Source organism: Haliotis rubra, unplaced genomic scaffold (assembly GCF_003918875.1).
Source record: "Haliotis rubra isolate DU_JTF1 unplaced genomic scaffold, ASM391887v1 Scf143, whole genome shotgun sequence".
Classification (NCBI taxonomy): Eukaryota; Metazoa; Mollusca; class Gastropoda; order Lepetellida; family Haliotidae; genus Haliotis; species Haliotis rubra.
Window position 1 is genome coordinate 86472 of NW_025765370.1, and position 24516 is coordinate 110987.

A 24516-nucleotide genomic window follows, 5' to 3' on the forward strand; every position below is an offset into this window, starting at 1 on the left:
CCAACTTGAAGTGTTTGTAAGGAATGTGAGCATTGAGGGCCTTGAGATTTATGATTGGCCTCTGCCCTCCATCCTTCTTGGGAACCATGAACATAGGACTTAGAAACTGATCCGAGTCCATCGAAGCAGACTGGGGAACAACCTCTATCACATGTTTGCAAAGCATTGATTGGATCTCCTGGCTCAAGGCTAACTGTCTTGTGAGCTTTAGTTTTGGTTGAAACACGCGATTCTGAATAGGTTTTGACAACAGAGGAATCTCGAAACCCGAAACTGTCTGAAGTATCCATGGATCTGAAGTGATCTTTTGCCAGTTTTTTAAAAAGTGTACCAGACGACCCCCTATGAGGGATTCCTTGTAAAACAGAAGATCCAGGTTTAGCTCTAGAATTGCTGGGATAACCTGTATTTTTTTCCCACTCAACCGTGAAATTTGGTCGTAAGGTCGGCATTATGAGCCTGTACCCCCTCGACAGGCGACACAAAACCCTATGATTTCCAGAGACTCTCATAGTAACGTTAACGATATCTCACTCACTCAGTCACACAGAGAAAATACTGTTCCTTGTAATCAACAATTAACAAGTGTATTCTGGCAAGAACTAAGTATATTATTCAATACTTTGTATCACAAAAGAATTATAATCCTGCAGTACAAAACCAGAATGGCATTTCAGGTTTAATACCAGAACAAATACAATGGCAATATAATATATCAAGAGGTACAATTACAACACTGTTTTCCTCGTAAAAATGATTACTAAAACTATATACATATTTTTACCATAGCAAAATCGGAATGAAAGGTAATAAAATTAAATACTCTGAAAAGATAATCCTCTGGTTTCACTCTGATGGTGAAATCAAAACATACGCAAGTAAAATATACAAATACACATAAGGGATCTGGTGGTATGATCTGGGACTAGCAATAGGAATGCAATTGTAAATATAGCAACAAACATCACCGTCAGTATGAAACCCGTGAATATCCAGGCGTAAGTGAGTGAGTTGGGTTTTACGCCGCTTTTGGTAATATCCCAGCATATTACTTCGGTGGACACCAGATATGGGCGTCACACATTGTACCCATGTGGGGAATCGAACCCAGGTCTTCGACGTGACGAGGGAACGCTTTAACCATAAGGCTACCTCGCCGCCCTCCAGGCCACAGAACTGGTCTTCAGCAACCTTGCTTGTCGTATCAGGTTGTCAAGCTCGCTGGCTTGGTTGATACCTGTCATCGTATCCCATTTACGCACATCGATGCTAATGATATCAATCACTGCATTGTCATGCTCAGACTCGATTAATGCTGCCATGCAACAAACAATACACACTCATGCGCACGCACGCGCACATACACACACAACGCAATATGTTTCATTCTGGTGAACTAAATGAGTCAATCAAATTTTAATAACAATTTTTCCAATCCAGCTTGAAAATCCCTTGAAAACATCGCTGATAACAACCATGATTGTGTTGGCTCTTCCGTTCGATTGATGCAACTTGTTATATGACCATCTATTATGCAGGTTTAAAGTCCTATTGTGCAGCCACGCGTGTCTGTGGAACTTATGGAGGTTCTTATTCGTTCATTCTCTGAATCCACGTTGCAAGAAACACAGAACCAAATATCACAATCAAAAGAGATCCAATGATAACGCTTGTGTAGATACAACATACAGCATTTTTCGCCAGGACTCTGGCCTCAGAACGGAGTCCAAGATCTTTGTATCTTTTAGCTTCCCAGGCATATTTGTTGGCAAATATGGCGGGCACACAGCAGCATAACAGACTGAGGTAAGATGCAATGATTATGTGTTTGATTTTGCCCCATGGTTTGGGAACAAGTGACACGTCTGGTGGAATGTGAAGATGTACGCCTCTACTTTCTGCTGTCATGTCAGACGGGAGAGGTTCCTTTGTTTGGTCTGTCGTGTCGTCTGCTTTTGAAGCAGTGTCGTCTGCTGCCTTGGCCTCTACGTCCTCCATTTGTATCTTGACGTCGTCACAGCCCAAATTTACAGACATTTCTTTGACAGGTTCATGCGATGACTGCATCGAATATCCTGGAGACATACAAATATGATATTGAATGAAACATATTCATAATCAAATTCTTGATTTTTAAGAGTGACTGAGTGAGGCGCCGCTTTTAGCAATATTCTAGCAGTATCAAGGCAGGGGACACCAGAAATGGGCTTCACATATAGTATAACTACAGAGGCCCAGATAAGCTGCGTATCCGGGTAAAATACGCATAGAAAATTTCCAATTACGCATTGAAAAGTAATTGTTGCGTACCAATTACGCATTTAAACTGTTAGATACGCAAATAGTTTAAAACAAATGAGTACGGAATATACTTATAAAAATCGCTTGCGTAATGAAAAAGACATCGATTGCTATCAATTTGTACTGTTAGTATAGGACAAGTGTTGTACTGTCAGTATAGGATGACTGATTTTTTTATGAAATCATTTCCCTTATATTTAAGTTGGGTTTGAGTAGGTATCACATAAGGCAGAACATACCTGCTTAGTAAACTTACTCAATGACACAATACTTAGGTGTGTAAAATGACTGAAATACGCACATATTTGAAAGCAGTGGGTAACGGAAAATGAAATACTCACTCAACATTCATAATACCCATTCCAAAAAAATACAGTGGGTACAGTACCCACATTAGCTAAATCTTATCTGGAGCTCTGTTAACTATGTGGGGATGCTACCACTCCACCCCTAATAAGGCAAATCATTTCGCAAGATTAATATTCAGACTAGCTATTCTCGAAACTTCGTAAGACCTAAGAACTTCTTAAGCCCATTCTTAACACATTGGTTACGATCAAAGTTAAGAATTCTTAGGGCTACGAACGTTTCGAGAATAAGGGCCCAGAGAAGAAAAATACAATGTATGAAAATTTCAGTCATGTGATATTTAAACCAAGACGTACATATACGTACAGTGACAAAAATGTATAGTGACTGATATTGACTAAAGCTTCTGTATGCATTATTTCCATAAAACCATGCCGTATTAGACAGAGACGGACGTTCCATTTTGACGCCTGACAAACCAAGAACCAGAGTCCTGAAGAATCAGAAATCGTGTATACGATTTAAACTCCTAGCGGATCCTGCTATCGCGAAAGGACGCAACTTACTGTTTAAAGCCGATTACTGGAACAGTACATTTTTTAATGAATATGGATATTATAAATATATGAATATTATTTGACGGTTAATAACGCCAAAACTTGTCCCCCGTAAACATTTCAAGTGTTGCTTCCGAACTTGGAAGTGTTGCTCACGTATGGGTTCCTGTACGGCCTGAATCTCACTTCCAACATGTATAACATACTGGCGACATGATCAACATCCTATGTGTGCTTACAAGGGAACGTTATACACAAGAGTGAGTGAGTTTAGTTTTAGACCGCTGTTAGCAACATTCCAGCAATATTACGGAGGGGAACACCAGATGATGGCTTCACACATTATTATGTACCATGTGGGGAATCGAACCCGGGTGATGCGTGACGAGCGAATGCTTTACCCACTGGGCTACTACACCGTCCTGTCACACAAGAAGGGTATTTTTACCACTAAAATCAACTATACTGTTATGTATTATCCCACGATGATAAGACTTGCTTGAGTCTTGAAGCCGATACATTAGTTCAGTCTTTTGCAATTTAATGTTGACTTTGACGCATCAGAGAGTATGGTCTTTCTCCGCTTTTAGCAAGATTAAAAAAATATCACGACAGTGGACACAAAAAATTAGATCCACTTACTGATTCATACCCGATTCAACAATCAAAAACTAACCATGGCGCTATCCCACTGCTCTCTGGCGCATCGTTCACTGGAACGACGTCCAATGCCTTACCGTGTTAACTTTTATACCCTATGTTTCCGTGTTTTGTTTAAGGTAAACTCTTCACATGCCTTTGCATATATTTATGACGGGTGGCAGACAGGGATAGCGCCTGATACGCTCACTGTTTTGCGAACACCTGTATTCATTACTACTTGGTAGTATTAGTATACTTGGTAGGATACACCTAGTATCGTCACTGGTTTTATTTATAAAGAGGGGGCGATGGAGTAGCCTAGTGGTTAAAGCGTCCGCTCGTCCCGCCGAAGACCCGGGTTCGAATCCCCACATGGGCACAATGTGTGAAGCCTATTTCTGGTGTCCTCCGCCGTGATATTGCTGAAATATTGCTAAAAGCGGCGTAAAACCATACTCACTCACTCACTATGTATAAAGATGTGAGCATATATATCGATGGATTCGTACGTAGATTTTTTTAATGAATATGGATAGTATAAATATATGAATATTATTTGACGGTTAACGTGTCATTGTTGATATTAATTCAGATCAGGTTTGAGATTTTTAGGAATGAATGACTTATAAATTCTACCCTTTTTCGTACAAAACACAGTTTTAAAAAGTATAAGTTCACTCATATTTCCGATCTATCATCTGAACCAACTGAGGTTCTTGTAACAAATATACAAATGTGTGTTAGAAATAGCAGGAACAACTACACAAAGTTATCTACAATATATTTATAAATGAACTTACTGTTATGTAATGGACCAGTATCTGCTCGCTCGGGACAGGGCTTCCTGTTTATGTCGGGAGTATACCTTGTAAGGAGCTGCTTATATACGGTACATACACACCTCATGATAGCTTGCGCAAGAGCCAAACTCCTCTCATCGACGTTCGCTTCCTATTGTTTACCGCTATTTGCAAGTACAAGCCATGTGGATAGTATATAACATTATATCCGCGTTTACACTGACGTAAACGGACCACTCGCATGTCAGATTTCGATGTAAACGAGCCGTTCCCATGTTTTCTGAAAACTCCTATAACGTTATTGTATTTCACCTCTGTGTAGTCTGTTGCAATTTAGCCGAGTGATGCAGCCCCATTGTAGTCGACATGAGATCCGTGTTAGAGTTGGTCTTCAGCAACCCATGCTTGTCGTAAAAGGCAACTAACGCGATCGAATGGTCAGACTTGCTGATTTGGGTGACACATGTCATCGTATCCCAATTAAGTGGGTCGATGCTCATGCTGTTGATCACTGGATTGTCTGGTCCAGACTCGATTTTTTCCAGACCGCCGCCATATAGCTGGAATATTGCTGAGTGCGGAGTAAGCCTAAACAACCAACCAACCAACCTATTATAGTGAGTGAGGGAGTATTACATTCCAGCAACATCACGACGGGAGACACCAGAAATGGGTTTCACACATACACTAAACAAAAGAAACGCTACCCTCCTATCTTTATGAATTACTTAAAAACTATCAAAGATATGTTAGAAGGTATTAGTTTACAAGAAAGCTAAGCAAATCACGAAACAAATTCTCAAATGCATTCATATTTAGGTGAAATGTATCTTTTTCAGAAGAGTTAAATTGTCCTATTTTTGTCCATGCCGAAACTAAACCAATAACAGTGATTTAGATGGCCAAAAGAAAGGTTGAAATAACATTCTGCTCTGGGACAAAGATAAACCATTTAAAGTCACCATTTTTCAACTATTAAAACAAGAAACAACTGTTGTAGAGTGTGTAAAATTGTAAAATAATCATTCCTATGATGCCAGTCTTTTAAAACATTTCCTGCTTTTGCATTAGTGTAAACAAGTAAAACTTGTCTTTGATATTGTGAAAAAATGTTTAGGAACATCTAAAATTATCTTTGTTAACATGTTTGCTTGCAAAGTAACATTTTTCTTTTTTCTGTTTACATATAGCAATATTTATAGCCAAAACGCAGCAATATTCAAGCAGTATATTTGCATCCATTTCATATGTAGAATGATTCTATAGGGTATGAAGAGAGCCTCGAATACATGATATGATACACAAGTACGAGAAATATACCACGATTAACAGCTGAAGAGAGAGAAAGAGCCACTGGGATGGTGCAGATGGGGTCGAATACAATGCTGCTGCAAACGCCCTCAGATGCCACCGTATCATGGTAGTAAGACTTATTCAGGGCTTCAGACAGACTGGGGTCACCGTAGACAGACCAAGCAGTGGACGTCCACGCATCACAACGCCAGGTGAAGATAGGTACCTCCCACACGGGCGTGTCAGCTTAGAAACAGTGTTAGAAAGACATATAGGTATATCGACCCTACCCTAGTACTATACAAAAGGTACAGTACTAGGGTGTATATACCTATATGTCTTTCTAACGCTTTTTCTTAGCGTGACACGCCCCTGTGAGGGACCGTTCATAACTCATGGCTGGGGGTGGGGGTGATTTTTATGTGCAAAGTAAGTGACAAAGTCATGTACAAAACCAATGACCACCCCCACCCCATATTTGTTAAGCATAATTTTGTGTACAAAATTGATGACACCCCCCAACAGAATAAAATGGGTGGCCCCCCTTAAAATCATCATATCTCTCTCTCACTCTCACACACACACACACACACACACACACACACACACACACACACACACACGCGCCATAAATTATGAACGGTCCTTTGTGTGCACCAGCGTAGTTGCAGTACTGTGTAATAGAGAACCTCAGGATCAGGATGCAGTAAAGTCAGTGCTGTAGTAATTCCATGGGATGCAGTAAGTCAGGATGCAGTAAGTCAGTTTGACTGGTTCCCTAGTGTGATGCAGTATCTCAGTCAGCTGTAGTAATTCCATGGGATGCAGTATACTTCAACTGGATGCAGTAAGTCAGGATGCAGTAAGTCAGTTTGACTGGTTCCCTAGTGTGATGCAGTATCTCAGTCAGCTGTAGTAATTCCATGGGATGCAGTATACTTCAACTGGATGCAGTAAGTCAGGATGCAGTAAGTCAGTTTGACTGGTTCCCTAGTGTGATGCAGTATCTCAGTCAGCTGTAGTAATTCCATGGGATGCAGTATACTTCAACTGGATGCAGTAAGTATCAGTCATCTGTAGTAATTCCATGGGATGCAAGTTCAGGATGCAGTAAGTCAGTTTGACTGGTTCCCTAGTTTGATGCAGTATCTCAGCAGTATTCCATGCTCCATAACGCAGTACTCACCTGTTATGCAATACCTGTTTCATTACCCTTGTTCCTCGTTGTATTTATTGCATAGAAACACACCAAACTAATAATAGCCATTAATCAAAGTCACTGTCACAATTTCTACAGTTAACCACTGCTTCAAAAAGCTAAACTGAGGCCCACAGTTATCTTCCTGTAACCAGGGTATTGTCTGCTCTCCATTCTATGTTATTATTTACCCTGGAACCATAACACCTTTGTTATGGTGCATTTTCAATTTTCAGTGGCACCCAAACACATTGCATTCTACTTAACCATTGGAATAGACCAAATTTCATTCACAGTACGTTTATTTATTTAACGGAATATACTACCCATCAATAGTTTAAACTCATTAGTGTAAATGTAGCCACTTACTTCAATCAACTGTTCTAAACTAGATTTTGCAAAAGATTCCATACTGCTTAAAGGTACTGATTAACACCTGAACTGATGTATTGTAAAACAAATTCATAATGTTGAAAAGATTATTGTCATGAGTTCAATAAATGATGAAATTCAGTGAAAATTGGCAAATTCTTAAGAAAACTTTACACCAGCTATTCACATGCACGATATTTGCACATGCTTTTCAGCAATTTGATGCATGATCCTCGTGCAATGTATCTGTATAAGGTTTGCAGTTGGTTCCCCAAATTTACTGGAGAAATTCATCTTCGATGTAACCACATATATATACTTATTCAAAGAAATATGGGAACACCTGTCATTTTGGTAGTGTTCACGTAGTAATGAATTGCAACGTCCAAATATTACACTGTGAAGTAGATGAGGGATAGATGTGCAGAGTGTGTCAGAAACAGAGGTGGACACACACACTACTGACCTGCAATTGACCCTGTGACTTTCCAAACTGACCCTTCGTCATTTGGTTCAATTCTGTTGTGCTACACATCCCACGGTGTTTTAAAAGAACTGTCATATTCATGGAATAAGAGCAAAAGTATCGTATAACATTAGTTGTGCTTTGATTTCAATAGGCGTTCTTAACTTATCCAAAAGTAAATGAGTATTCCCATATTTCTTTGAATGAGTATACAAAACATATAGTGAGTGCTTTAAGTGAGTCTAAACTTTTGATGGGTAGTATAGGATCATCATCCGTGTCCGCTGAGTCCCCCTCCACTCTGGCAGCGCCTGTGGGCACCGCTCTTGGTGCCTCTTTAGGCACCACTCTGGGTGCCTCCCTGGTGCCATCCTTGATGCCACTTTGGGTTGTTAACAAGCTGTAAACAAAAACAAATGAAGCGCAATGTCTATTAACTCATGTTTATTGGTGTCATCTTCATAAAAACACATAAAAAACTGCATATTATTTGATAATTGCTGACACAAACACACACTGAGGTCCAGGTAAGTTAATGAGCCATTGAGTATTTACTCGCAAATATTATCAGTAGGTGTTGACACGTTTCTACAGGTATTCTATATGTCTTCAGTCAGCTGGGTTCAGTCTATTGGGTATGTTTACACCAAGAGTAATTAAATATTAAAAGAAATCAGCTTTAAGGTTTCCAGGTTACTTCAAATTCGAGGTTGTTCATGTGCTTCCCCAAGTGGGTAACATGTTGCTTTAAATGAGGTAGCATTATTCACTACAGTCATGTTTTGCTGTACGTGTGATCTGTCTGTACAAAACATCTGTGAAGGATGAAAAATGCTTTTGAAAATTACAGTGTTCAGGAGCTGCCTGAAGTGTGTAACATGTTGCATGAATTGAGACATGCAAATTTATGCATTATTCACTAGAGTAGAATTCAGTACAAAATGGAGGTACAATTGTCACAATAGTTCTAAACATGAAATAACACCGAAGTTAAATGAATATTTAAACTGTACATATTTTTGGAGACCTTTCTAAATGTCTGATGCGTCATGTCTGTAAAGAGATACAGCTACGCAGGTTGAAAAGTTTACATTGGGTTATTTCATAGTATTGATACTCTATTCTTTGTTCTTTAAAGTTTCCCATGCAACTCAAAATTAAGTGGGTAATGGCGATATAATTTTTTCATTTTCTGTCAATATTTATCTGGAGCTCAGCATCAACAAAAAAAACTCTACTGTGCATAGACGGATCCAGGAATTTTCAAAGGTGGTGTGGATGGGGAGGTGGGGTGGGGGCAGGGTTTTTGAACCCCCTGATACCCCTCTGGATCCGCCAATGCTGAGTCATCACTTCCACTTACAATAAAATACTTCACGGTCGGGGAGACAGTATCCCACAAGAACCAATAAAAATGTATTGGGGTCCGCGTGGATTGCATGATTTATCAGTACATATTAATTTCAATCTACAACAACCTGATACAGTCCTTGTTGACAAGGAATCTAGGAAGCATGCACCATGGTCATCAGTTTCAGTCAACATAAAATATCTACTGTAACACTGTCAATTTGAAAAACTACTTCACCACTCTTGACAATCAACTGACATATTTGTGAAGGCACACACTATCAATACCACATAGATGACATAGAGGGGCTCTCATTTTTATGGTGTGCCCATATTTCAACACTGGAGTTACATAAATACATGTAGCTATAAATAGCTATACACCGAGTTAAAGTCTGTACTTGTCCATCCACTTACACCATACAACACCAGGGTTGAGGAAGCTGAAGCAGGTAGGGGAACGGTTACATAGTTACCTCCCCTTTGTCCCACGAACCCTCACATGGCCCCAATTTCTCTAAACAAACTCAAGTTTTTACTCAAAGTTCAAACTGAGTTTGACAATTTGAAACAGCTGAATTTTTAACTCAACTATTTTAAAATAGAAAAGCCCAAACAATTTAAGTACTAGTAATCTATCCACTAAACTCAAATTGTCTACTATGTTTGAGTTTAATATTGATTTCAGTTCATTCTGGGAAATGCATTTTCCTGCATTTTTCTCAGATTTTGAGTAAAAACTCTAACTGAAGTCAAAACTTAGACTTAAGTTTGTTTCCAGAAATCGGGGCCTGAAGTTTTGTTTGTTCCTGAATACCTCACTCAGCAATAGTTCAGCTATACCATGCTGGTCTGGAACACACAAACCTGTGACAGTATTGAAAACAAGGAACAAAGTTCACAAACATTGGCCATTTTGTCACTTCTTCCAGCATGCTAAAAAAACAAAAAAACCAACATAATCTAATCTCCCAGCAAGCTGATGATGGAACAAAAAAAACAACATAATCTAATCTTATACAATGGTCAGTGGCAAGTTGAATGAGGCATATACATGTACCTAGCATGATTATTCAAACAAGTGAGTGAGTTTAGTTTTACACCACACTCAGCAAAATGCCAGCTATATGGCAGCAAGTCTGTAAATAATCACCACACAATCCAGTGATCAGCATCATGAGCATCCATCTACGCGATCGGGATACAATGACATGTGTCAACCAAGTCGGCGAGCCTGACCACCCGATCCCGTTAGTCGCCTCTTACGACAAGCATGGGTTACTGAAGATCAATTCTAACCCGGATCTTCACAGGTCAATATTCTAACAAGCAGGATACACAAGAAACACAGGTATTCCTCCATAACAAACTTATACCATAGTAAATTAACATGTGTATATAAATAAGTAATAAAACAGAAATATAAATAAAACAGATGTAAACATAAGTGTCAACAAGAAAAGAACCATGAATACACCATGCCATTTAGAAAGTGGTCAAATGCAATATATGTTATATTTGAGATTACGGTTTTTCAGTACAGATTCTAGAACATTTGTTGTGTTGAGTCCCATCTGGAATTCTAAAACCCACACCCTCAGAGTCGGGGGATGCTAATCACCAGCACACAAAGTCAGCCGTCTAACCTGCTCAGCCAACAAAAGTACTAGAATCTGTACTTTACTGAGTAATAGGGCTGCAACGAATACACTATGTGGTGAATATGATACGTATCATGAATATTGGGTAACGAATAAGAATAATTATTCACGAATACAATATTGTAGTTAAGTGATTGATGTACAATATGGAATGCCCATGTTGACAGTTTTGATTTGTCACAGCAATAACCAGTTATCTCATGACACTCAAATTTGGTATGTAATAGTTATAATTGACAGTACCGTGCACGGCCTTGGCAAACTAACATGACTTGGGCTACTGCAAGGCTAGTACATATTCCATTACTGCATCTCTCACTTTCAAAAAGTACACAAGGGTTCAAGTAAAACATGCTCACTTAAAAAAACGTAAATATTCGTTAATATTCAGTTCTGGTGACCACGAATAACGAATTGAATTCATGAAGGGCTACGGTTCGATTCACCGAATATGCGAGTGAATCGTTACCGCCTTACTGAGTAAGTGTAATCCTAAACATAACATACATTAAGGAAAGAGCCCTTCAACTTCAAGAACCATGTTTCATGAGGTATCATCATGGTATGTCAAACATACACAAGCCAGTTTAAAATGATTTTCCAGGAACTGGTAGCAGGTAGCTCTCTGACATTCTTGACTCCTTCAGGAAGGGGCAGTGGGGTAGTCTAGTGTTTAAAGCGTTCGCTCGTAGTGCACAAGACCCAGGTTCGATTCCGAAAATGGGTACAATGTGTGAAGCCCATTTCTGGTGTCCCCCAGCATGATATTGCTGGAATATTGCTAAAGCAGCATAAAACTAAACTCACTCACTCACTTGATTCTTTCTGGCCTTCATCCAACTAATGCCAAGCTTGTATGTGATTTTCAGTTTCACTGGACTGCCTCCTTGGTTTAGTGGAGAGCATGTCTACATGGGGTGTGGAAGGTTGGTGGCTTCGTCCCTTGCCTTGTAATACCAATAGATGGTACTTGTTGTTACCCTGCCTGCAGCTCAGCATTGAGTGAGTGAGTGAGTTAAAATTTAAAGTCGCTTTGGCAATAGCTCAGCATTGAGAGGGCTTGTAGTTAGGAAACTGTGTCCGACTTGGGTATCCATGTTAAACTGGCATAGCATTAGCATTATTCTAGCAGGATTACTGCAGGGGTGAGTGAGTGAGTGAGTGTGCGAGGGAACACCAGAGTGAGTGAGTGAGTGTTTGTTTTACATCGCTTTTAGCAATATTCCATCAATATCATGGCAAGGGGCACCATAAATGGGCTTCACACATTGTACCCATGTGGGGAATCGAACATGGGCCTGCATACATAGCACATACATACATTGTATTTCAGTGAGTTAGCACCATAATAATGACTAGTACAAGCTGCTACACATACTTACGTGCATGTCGCTATCACAGTGCCATTACGTGCAATAATCATGAACACATGTCAAACCTCCCTTCACCAGATCTCTCCTGCCATAATTAGTTTGTTCGTTTGTCTATAAGAATCTTAGAGATACAGAGCAGAAATGCACATACAAAGTGATTATTAAATGCAAACATGACAACAAAAATATGCTGTTATTGCAAATGACCCTTGAAGATTTAACATTTTATAATGTTCTGTATTTCATCAAGAACATACAGAAAAATACCTTTATAACCAACTCAAAGGGACCACTGAAATTAGTTCGTTATATCCGTAGTTCGCTATTCACTTTTTCATATGATAATATAAGGTTTATTCGGGACTTTTAAAACAGTTCGCTATATCAGTGTTCGTTATAAAAGTATTCGTTATAAAAGTATTCTACTGTACATTCCAGTTTCCAGCATTCATTGACAAAGTCCTTTGGTGAAAAATTCCAAAAAACTTGGGTAAATAGAAAACTGTAGCTTGTTCATCATCTGACACAACATGACACATACAACATTACTTAATTGACTAGTTATCTATCCCTGACTAGTTCTGCAGTTATGGCTGTAATGTGTTCTGTCTGCCAAGAACAAATACAAATAAGAAAATCTTGTGACCAGTCAGTTTCAAAGAACCTTATTATGTACAGTACAAACATTGGTATATTTGAATTTACCTGATGTATTCACTGGTTCACAGACATGTGTAAAGGCAGGTACTAGGTTTCATGCATATAGTACCTTGTATTCAATATTTTGTCACTAAAAATAGCAACAGATGCAAAACACTGTGTGCGAAATAGCCACTGGCCCACTAGCCTGTGGCTAGAAAAAATCCAGTCGTGCCAGTAAATCTCCATAGCCCGCTTGCCCGTGGCTAGTAAAAATCCAGTCGTGCCAGGTAAATCTCCATAGTCACAGGCCTGACTGGCTAGTGAATTTTCATGGGGGTTATTTTGATAATATATATCTCTCTCCGACTTGATAATTTATAACACACTTTTACATCATGCAAGATTATGGCCTGCAAAAATGTTCATCATATTAGCAGCTTAATGATGAAACATTCAAATTTCGAACTAGTGAATTATTTTGTGGGCTTGTAACTTTCAAGCATAGCTAGCCCGGCTGGCTAGCCAAATTTGGAAACTATTTCGCACTCTGCAAACACATAAAACATAATACAGAGATGCCAACCCCAAAGTGTTGCAAATTGTAGTTTCAAGGATCAAAATTAGTAGTTTGACCATAAACTTAGTAGTCAACTAAATACTTAAAATCTAGATGGATTCTGAGAAAGATAATATGAAACCAATCAAGAGTCAAGCTTTAATTTCATATACCCCTAACAGGAGAAAATTCAAATTATCACCATTACATTACTTCTTGACATCTCTTTTTGGCTGCAATGTATTCAATCGTCGAAAATATATGTTTTTGTCTATCTATCAAATTTTAATGAATTTTCATCATATTTTGTAGAATTTCAAGTTCAATCGTATTGGCATACTTTGAGGCTAAACTTCGTAGCGACTACGATAAAATTGTAGAGGTTGGCATCTCTGCATAATACATGTACTGTGTTTTAGACAAGTAAATACTAATAGTTGCCTTGCCCAGGTACAAGTAAATATATTTCTAATTAGGTATAGAGGTTCATGACTTCTTAAACTCAACACATATCCATACCTCCACAAACTACAATAACAGGTATTAATATGACTAATATAATACCAATTCCGAAACTAACATAAATCAAATTGGCAGCATATTTTGCTAATTTTTTACTTTCACTGAGAAGACCCAGTTCTTTGTACCTCAGTGCTTCCCATGCAAAGTGATTGGCACAAGCTCCTGTCAAGAAACAGCATAAGTAACTAAGGTATGATATAATAATTAACATCTTCATGCTTGTATATGGTTTGGGCACAAGCTCGTTCGCACGAGCCTTCCTTACAAGAAATGGCACAGTGATTGTCGCTTCTTTACTGCGATTTTTAGCAGTGTTTTTACTGGCATCGTCGATGACAAAGGTGGCAATGTCCTGTTGTCTCTCCTGCCCAGGATGATTCTCTATCATCAAGGAGACAACAGCATCCTTCTCCGCGGTTTGATCTGCTGCTTGTGGAGGAGGAACAGACGTCTGAAAGTAAATCGTTCAAGTCTGGATATATCAAAAACTGGGTTTTTCATGCATCATGCAATCATGCATCATGCAAATGTGCGTCCTGTACGCACAAATGTAAAGAATAGACGCAGAAGAAAATTAAGAGGAACAAACAAAATTATTCACTGTATCCACAACACATCTATGACATTGCTAAGTGTTTGGTTGTTTCTTTCAGAGCAGTTACGCATCATTTCACCCATCAGTCCACATTATCAATGATTCATTCCAGACTCTAGAAAAATTATCAAAACATGTAGTGCTACACCATTACTTCATAGGAGGCTTGTATTGCCTTAACGATCTTTAAAACTAATAATTAGGGTTCCCCGGGACCCCTATTTTAGTGAGTCTAGGTAAAACCCTGCAAATACCATATCCGTCTCAAAGGATGACATCACTTGAATGAGACCCGTGAAGGTCCGGGTTAGAATATTGATCTTCAGTAACCCATGCTTGTCATAAGCGGCGACTAACGTAATCTGGTGGTCATGCTCGCTGACTTGGTTGTCATGTCATCGGTTCCCAATTGCGCAGATCAATGCTCATGCTGTTGATCACTGGATTGTGTGGTCCAGACTCGATTATTTACCAACCGCCGCCATACAGCTGGAATATTGGTGAGTGCGGCGTAAAACTAAACTCACTCACTCCCTCATTAGAATGAGGCAGGAAATTATTTCAACAATTTTTGGAGCATTTCCTCTTGATATGAAATGAGCAAGCAGGATTACAATACACAGGGTACAATATGTATAAAAATACATAGTTTATGTCAAATTGTACAAAACCTTGTGATTTTCTATATTTCAGAGCAGGTTGAAATGGAAAAGCATGCTTGAGAAAAATGTTTATAGAGGCTATTTTAGTAATGAACTCAAAACATTGACTAAAACACATTTTCAAAATTTGACTCACAAATACTGGTGTCATTGAAAAAGTTGCAAGTAATATGTTTCAGTAACCGTATATAGTTTTGTATGGATTTTATTTTGACTTAAATCATATGTTTGTCATTGGTGCCACTTGTGGGACAGGAAACTCACTTTTTACTGATGATCTAACCTCATTACTATTTATATGACACTGATTCATGAACACACGGTTATGATAAGGCCAATGTTATATGAACATTGAGTCATACAGTTCAAGCTCAGACAGCTTATTGGGAGTAAATCACAAAACATGCATATTGGTGTAAAATGACAGATTGCCAACAACAGCTAGCTGAATATTATTATTTTGGGTTTTGCGAGTCAATGGTTGCAGACGATCCCCAGTCCGCCACGCTCGGCCCTATCCGTCTCGCCTGCACGAGATGTACCGTGGAATACAAACGTCGCCGATTGGAAGTGGGGATTATCTCAAAACACTATCATGTCACTCAAAAATGATAGCCTCCATAATACACATGGTTTACGAGTTCACTGTTTAGAGGTTTAGAGTGGGGATGCATTTCTGCACTGATAAGGATTTTATCTATCGTTCCCCTGGTGCCAAAATGGCAGTGGTTCCTGGAGAACATTTTCTTGAGATATGTAAACCTACCATTTTCTCTGTGAATCTGCGTCCTCCCTACAAATACACGTAACACTCCTTGTGACGAGTTACATTTATCCGGCTTAGAAGCTTCTGCATAAAGGCTGTCGACAATAACAGTAAGATTTCACTGGTTAAAACCCAATAAACTGGTTCTTCTGTTGGTGCGCGGAGCCTTAGCGCTTTTAGACCTGCCTAAAGATGGCGCTGGAATGTCTTACTTTCATGATGTAGTCTACTGTGCTGACCGTATGGAACTTTGTAAATGCAATTGGAATATAAGAGAACGTGAGATAGACCTTTTACACAATAACGTTTGGGCAGAGCCTAGTCAATGTTGACTTTATGCTCCCCACAACCATGTGATAACTTCGCTGCGAAAAGCACTATGCTGAGAGGGCTTGTTATAATGTAGTCAAGGGGAGGTAATTAGACTACATTTTCGAAATCTGACCCAAAAGAATAATTTAAGATAGGCGTGCAACTCAGTTGTGAAATGATTGTTGTCCCGATTGCATCAACTCAAAATTTATAATTGTTCATGCCTCTTTTTTGAGGTTATATATTTTGTACAGATAATATTAGATAAGGTTGATTTTCAATCTCAGCTCAAATGAGGAGGTATACAAACCAAGCGTCCTGTGAGGTACTAAAAAAATATTAGATGGATGATTATCTTTAATAAATCAATAACATGATCATCTGTGTAGTTGAATTCATGAAATATGAAATTTAACAATAATTCACTATCTTAATTGGGCTCTAAAACTTTACTGTTATATAAACTTAGGACTTTACCCGATAAATAGGTGTAACATTGAAGCAAAATACCTGATGCAGCAAACAGTATGGAACAGGCTATAACATGTCAATTGCGTCTGTCAATCAAAACGTGAATGAAATGCACATGCTTTAAGTGGAGGGTCGTCTCATAACTCGTTTGAGCTACTGTCATCAAGATGGACAATCACTGGTTGGACAGCACTCTGAGCAACCCCCATCAACCTCACAGTATTCATTTTCAATCTTGATGACATGGTTTTCGGCATTTGTCCATGTTTCACTGTCAATCCTTTCAAAAGCTTGCTGTACCAATCGTTTCACATCTGAAAGTTTGAAATTGCTGTTCTTTTTCGCCACGAAGTTCTTGCAATTCGCCCATATTAGTGCAATGGGGTTGAGTTCACAGTGTCTCACTGGAGTTCTCAGAACAACATGTCCCTGAGATCCAGCTAGAGCATCGGTTTGGTACTGTGGTTTAGGTTTGTTTACTTTTATTTGTTCAAGAAGTTTTGGCTTTGTGTCTTTGGCATCAAAAGAAACATCATGATCTTTCAACCAGGATTGCATCACACACTTTTTGCTGGCCATGGTTGGGGCAACTGTTGATTCCACCTTCACATTATGGTAAGAAGCGTTATCTAAAACAATGACGCTTGGGTTATGTAACTCTGGTAACAGTTGATGTTCCATCCATTTCATGAAGACTTGAGAATTCATTTCCTTGTGATAGTCACCCTCACTGCTGTTAGCCTCGAAAACAAGATCACATCCTGGAATCAGTCCACAGTCTCTCCTACCCGCGTGTAATATGATGAGTCTTTTCCCTTTACCTGACGGTATCTTAGGTGCAGAGGACATGTCATGGCAGCCACATTCTATCTGTCGAATGATTTTTGTTCACCCACGTTTCATCAGTATACACAATGTCAAAGCCCAGTTCTCTGTACTCACGTATCTGTCTCAGGTAGGCACATCTCTGATTGACCATAGTCTTTTCTTCTCTGAACAAATGTCTATTTTCTCCTCGTTTGGTATATTGGAACCCCATGTCCGTCAAAACACGTGTTAAAGTGCTGCTTGAAACACAAATAGTATCCCTAATTTCATGTTGGATACGTTTTACAGTGGGGGGGATGCTGCTACGATAAAGCTTTTGAACTGCGCGCCTGATTATGCCCCTATCAAAACTGTCAACCACTTTCTTTCTACCTCTCCGCTCTTTTGAGACGGTCCCTCCACTACCTTTAGTCGTCTGTTTATTGATGATGCCTGAGACTTGACTCACAGATAGTCCCACAGCTCGGGCTGTTCTTGGCAATACCCGATTCAAATTTACCATATTCTTCCCCAATTTCTTTCCCACGAAAAGAAGGAATATACCCTCTTTATTACCTTCACAACTGATACGGGCATTGTTGTTCCTCTACCCATGTTGACAGCACGTGAGTGTTGCCGTGACAAGCATGGATGTTATAGTTTTTTTCAGGAAACGCATAATAAACTTAGAAAAGTTTTCATTTCAGTAGGTTTCTCCTGTAAAATAACCCATCTATGTCATTTCGGTACTCATCTATGGCACAAGTAGATAGTGTTTTTATTTTTATGCTGATATATATAGATGTCCTTCTTTTTCAGTCGATTATCTCCGCGATATCTACCAAAAACATAATTCTATTTTATTGATCAATACTTTTTTTTTAGTAGGGTAAGGATTTGGCTTACAGTCTCATCACCGCTGTGTCAACTGAGACATATTTCCCACTGCCTCAGTACCAAAGCCCTGGTAAATCTCAGCTGTCAAACGGGCAGTGGGGTAGCCTAGTGGTTAAAGCGTTTTCTGTCACGCCAAAGACCCAGGTTCGAAAGACACAATGAGTGAAGCCCATTTCTGGTGTCCCCCGCCATAATTGTGCTGGAATATTGCTAGAAGTGGCATAAAACTAAAACTCACTCAGGTGTCAAGCTGGCATCAGGGTCATGAGTCTACCTGTTTCCCTCAGATCCAAATTGATTACCTTTAATAGCCTGATTTGTGACCAGTGCTTTGTACATAGGATGACGTGCCTACCAGAAGTCATTGAAGAGTCTACCTTGTCCATAAAACAAAACAATAAATGATCCGATCTGAAAAGAATATTCTAAAATATCAACAAAACAACAAATATATTTGCTGAATGTTTTATTTCTTAATATTCACAAATATTTAAAGGAAATGTTTATCCCACCAACATATACATACAAAGTTCAACAGCCTATGAAGGTCAACAAGAACGATACAAATCTGTCCTGCATATATAATAAGAGAAATCTGAGCAATTCTTCTATCTATCATCCTCGACAGTCAAAGGCTATGGCTAACTAAGATAAACAACTGTTATCTGCGAAACTAAAGAACTGTTGAACATGGATTTACATGAACAATATTAACGTATGGCAACATCTGAAATGAGTCATTTTAGTTCTATGAACCTGTTTCCAACCAAATAAATAACAATCATCATTAGCAGGACTGTCTTGGTCAGTTATGAGTTCTGCATATTGCTTGGTCAAAAACATAGATTAATAATTATCAAAAATATGGCCAGATTGTCCATAGCTTTACAGCCGACAAGACTCAAATATCCAACTCGTCAGCATGATGGATATCCCCTCATGTATGCTTTAAGTCTTATTGATAAGATCAAGGACCTGTCTGTGAAATTAGGAAACTCAAAATGTAAACTTGAAAGATTTGAATCTATCGCAGGTCTTAAGTACATGGCAGTTTGTCACACAATTCTGCCATGGGAACATTTCCTTCACACATGTATTAGTATACAGCACTGATGTATAATATTTCAAGCACATCAGGGTTCTAGATTCCTTAAAGATAATGCCATATAGGCTCTATCAGAGATTCCTAGAAATAATACAAACTGACATCAAACGATTGATTTATTTGTTGAACAGAAAAAAACACATTTAGATAGCTTTTCTGGGGTAAGACACCTTGTTGCATTGAGCCTTGTATTTATTAATTCCCATCCATCACTAATGAAATTAAAAAATATCTAAGCCAGTAAAAAATAAAGCATATGATATCTAAATACAATAAAATGATTTAAAGGTAGATAATACACCAATACTGGAACAAAATAATGGCATGCTAAATTCTGTCACTGATGTATCAAGAATTAAAGCTTAGTAAGATTAAAATCACTTACTGAAGCGTACATGTACAAATACCAAAAAGTAGGTGCACCACAAAAACTAAAACCATCTAAAAAAATTAAAATAATTAAAAAATATACCGTAACTTAGTGCATAAATAATATATTCTTAGAGATTCTTTGCATGTAATTTTGTATGTGTTAATATCATACTGTAGTAGCAAAAAATGTGTTATTAAAAAATGATTACTCTGTACACCTGTAACCAAATCTATATGAAATAATGCTACCGAAACTATAATCACTGCTACCAAATCACCTGACATTGAAATATTAACAAAGATGGATGGGAAAAATACACTGATTAAAGTATATACAAGTGATGTGCAGTTTGTGGATTCTAAAATCCTTGGACTACTTTCATCCCAGTAAACAACAGACAACATAAACAACACCAAATAAAGAGCCAAATAAAGAAGCCGTGGAAGAATTGCGTATTGACATTCTATTGCACAAATAAATTGTTATGAATTTCAAATGACGGAACTGTTCATATTCATTGACTTTTTCAGAAACTTTCTTATTCTAAATATTTGTTCTGACACTCGCGTTTCATCACAATTCTACCCCATCTTATAAAATCAAATATGATAATCCTTCGTGGACCTCATTGTCAAAAACACGAAGTGGATTGAATTACAAACTATAGATGAACATTGTTATAATAAATAATGACAATGCTGTCAGGTACAAATTTACAGGAGATAAAAATTCATTTTCATTGGTTCTATGTGACACTGAAATCGGTAATATACTCAACAAGGAATGTGCATTAGAGGTTTACAGAAAAAAAGAAATAGGTTGATAAGTGAACATGTGTAAAATACTACATATGCTGGCGACAAATAAATAACTAAAAAATCATATACCATATAAGACTGCAGTACATCCTATACCCAGAAAGAACCACTCATTTATCATGGGAGAGTAGTGGTCAGATCAAATCGGGAGGGTCACAATAAAAAGGACATTTTATGGTAAAACAAAGTCCATTTGCAATTTGTCTTTCCAGGAAGGGTCATGAAAATAATGTAGAAGGACGTGGAGATGGTCATCCAAAAATATGACAAGTATTAGGGAAAGGGTAATTATTTTCAGTATGTTAGTGATTACAAGATCTACACCCCCACCCCTGAAATACATCACCAGTTTGTAAGAACACAGTAATTTTGGTTGATTTTACTTCTTCTTTTTTTAACTACAGAGATGGTAAAGAGAAGCATATTTGTCATTTTAAGGATTTTCTTCATTACAGTCTCAATCCTTTCAAAAAGAATCATTTTTATAGATTTGGTCTAAATAAACCTCTACATGCTATGAGGTAAACTCCTAACTGTATTTTATTTTCACATGTTTTGAAACATACCTGTTGATTTTTTTACTCATTTTGTGGTCCTGTCCGCAACATGGAACTTATTTCATAAAATGTCCAGGAGACTTAAAACTCTTACAACACTTTTTATAATTGCTATGAGTGTAGTGTGGTACAATCTGTGGTTGTACAATATATAATTGGTCCTGTTTAAGACCTGCACTTAACTTGAACTACAGACATCATAGTCTGCAGCCTTCATAGGACCCATAGGTGCTCTTATCACTACAGGGGCTGTGGAGTAGCCTAGTAAAGCATTCGCTCAGCATACCAAAAACCTTGGTTTGATTCCCCACATGGGTACAATGTCTACTGTGATATTGCTGGAATACTGCTAAAAGAGGTGTAAAACCAAACTCACTCACTAACTCACTTAGCACTACCTGTAAGCCCAAGAGTGAGTGAGTGATTTACACTGCTATAGCAATATTCAGGTGGCATTGCACCAGAAATGGGCTTCACACTTTGTACCCATGTGGAGAGTCAAACCTTGTAGATTGGCATGATACTAAGCCCAAGAGAGTACATTAAACATGGATTTTCCAAGACCTGCTGATATTCACCCCTACATTTGCAGCAATTTTTGGTCAAATTTCCCAAATACAAATTAATTTTTTTTATCTCAAGCAATTAGTGAGTGAGACTTGTATTCACACTAAAGTACTTTCGGAAATGCTAGAAAAATGCTTTTTGACTTATATTTAAAATTCAGAGGTATTACAGTTACCTAAATAACAAATATCACTTTAAGAAACATCTACCTAATGTAGACCGAGGGAATTAATTTTGAGACATGCCCTAAAATAAGTTTTTACTGATGAAAATACCAAAAACTTAGAAAAATAAGAGGTAGTGGGACGTTATTTGATACAAACATTAACTGCCTGTGTTACGTCACCAGCATGCAGGTATCGACAGGTGAAATTGGCGAGGGGTCATCTCAATAGATGTTTTCTTCAAAATGTTGAATATGAGTGCGTATAGTATACGTATTGGTTATGTAAGGGATCATTTGTGGATGTGTTTTTTGTTGTGAAATAAAAATACGAATTACTGTACATTGGAAAGAATCCTATTACTTGTGTTATCTTATCGATTGATTGTAGAAATGTGCAACGTTTTAATAAATGTTTTGCATGTCAACAGTATATTTCATTGCAAAAATATGGATGTAATTCGGTCAGTTTAATCTAGTTGTGAACATTGGCCAAAGATTTAACGAAGTCACTGGTGTAGCTTCTTTAGAATATATATATTATTCTTCTCCTAAAGTTTGTAGACCGCCCGCTAATACTCCCTTGTCAAAGTTGTCAAGGATGGTTTTAATGTCCCCGGTTTTGCTTTTGAGACGGTCCCTGTCTTGTCTGATTTGTTTACAATATTGTAAAACTTGTTGGTAAGACATACCAACAGCTCTACAAGTTCTGTATTAAACCATTTTTATACTAATGAAAGGTTTACCTCTGTCTTTTTCAAGCACAAAAAACTTATCAACCTTTGCAACAATTGTCTGCAAATAGTTGGCCATAGTGGGCGCTGTGATAAAGATGTGCATGTATGACGGAAACTTATTTATCAAGACTTAACATTTATATTAATATTTCTTCAATAAGAAACGATAATTAAGTAACATAAATTACAATACTCAAAGGAGACCAAATTCTTTGCCCTTTAAAGAGACAATTGTTCATTACTGTCTTGAATGCAATGTCAAAATGTGAGTTTAGAATACCTCTGCAAACATAAGATATTGTACAAAACAAACTAAAAATTGTTCCCAATTTTCCTGCCAATGGTACTGTGTTCTAAATCTAAATTAGTCTGTGTCAAGTACTCCTACAAACTCAGGAATATAATAAAATAAATTGAACCGGTTACAAGTGTATGTATATAGTACAGATAACATCAAAATAAATAACAACATGCAATAAATACATCATATGAGTAATTAATCAATGGAAAAGGACAACATGACAAATGTTTTAAGCAATGTTTTGAAACTTGTTTTGTTTCTGTTCTTGGTCAAATAATCTTTCAATGTAAGGTTATTTAAGAGCTGAATACTTGTGTAGTGAAGCTGATCACATGTATACATTATTTCTATTTCAAATTATGTACACAGTATTTTGTAATGTTTGAATTTTGGACAATATATCAATACTGAAACTTTTCAGAGTAAATTCAGAAAATATTAATTAAAATTTAAAAAATGTTAAAAATGAATATCAAAAAGATATTTTCTTTATTTCTTTTTCTTATGACATTTGACAAAATATGCTGACCATTAGAGTTCAGTGATCAAAAAGGAATAATTGTAGATCACAAATATTCACCCTCCACCATCTTGGAATGGAAATCATCATATGCCAAGATCAAATAATTTTGTTTCATGAAACCATCTCAAATGCTTCCTAAAAGTGAAAATATAAATGTAACATGTAAAAACAATTTGGCTGGGCTGACATTTGTTTTAATGAAAACGATGAACTTAAATTAGGCCCCTTTCTAAAACACACTTAGGAACAGTGTCATTTTTGTGGCGGCAATTTCATTTTTTAAGTCTGACGTCTAATTTCCGGGACTATATAGTTTTCTAAATATAACCTGACCCCATGCCAATATATGAAATGATTGGCCCCTTACAGCATTTAATTCTGTTTTGCATCTTCGGACAAGTTGATAAAATAACTATGTACACAGAGAAATTAAATAGGTCTTGATTAATTGATTAACCATGAAATGTATTTTGATATGACGCGTTTTTGAGCTTTAGAAAAAAAACAATAGCCTGTTAGTCTGCGACAAGGGAATTTTTGAAAAGAATCTTGACTTTATGTTAATTTCTAATGCTGCGTCAGTATGTAAAGTGAATAGTAAACTAAATCATTTCTCCGATTTGAAATCTGACAATAAACTGCAAGGTTAACTTTTCAAATCAGATAACAAGCATATTCTTTTGCCCAATCAGAATCTGCCTTTAAAAGGGTAGTAGAAATATGTGTTCATGAGTAACAAATATCAGATGGACTCAAAATGCAAAATGCACCTGAGGATGAGCTGAACATCTATGGCAATAATAAAATGAGAGCAAAATGC

The 24516-nt window shown here is 37.6% G+C and overlaps 1 protein-coding gene across 1 annotated transcript; it reads right to left on the minus strand.

Annotated features, from left to right (window-relative positions):
- Positions 1–1193: 1193 nt before the first annotated feature.
- LOC124269201 lies at positions 1194–4730 on the minus strand. Its single transcript, XM_046704214.1, has 2 exons — positions 4610–4730; positions 1194–2075 (listed from the first exon to the last, which is right to left on the minus strand). Exons 1-2 carry the CDS (start codon positions 4713–4715, stop codon positions 1591–1593), a joined length of 591 nt encoding a protein of 196 aa, XP_046560170.1. The 5' UTR covers positions 4716–4730; the 3' UTR covers positions 1194–1590.
- Positions 4731–24516: the final 19786 nt, after the last annotated feature.

Coding starts and splice junctions, on each gene's coding strand:
- LOC124269201 (XM_046704214.1), bottom strand. CDS start 4,715: ATGAGGTGTGTATGTACCGTATATAAGCAGCTCCTTACAAGGTATACT. Junction 2,076..4,609: donor TACTGGTCCATTACATAACA/GTAAGTTCATTT, acceptor GTATGTCTCCAG/GATATTCGATGCAGTCATCG.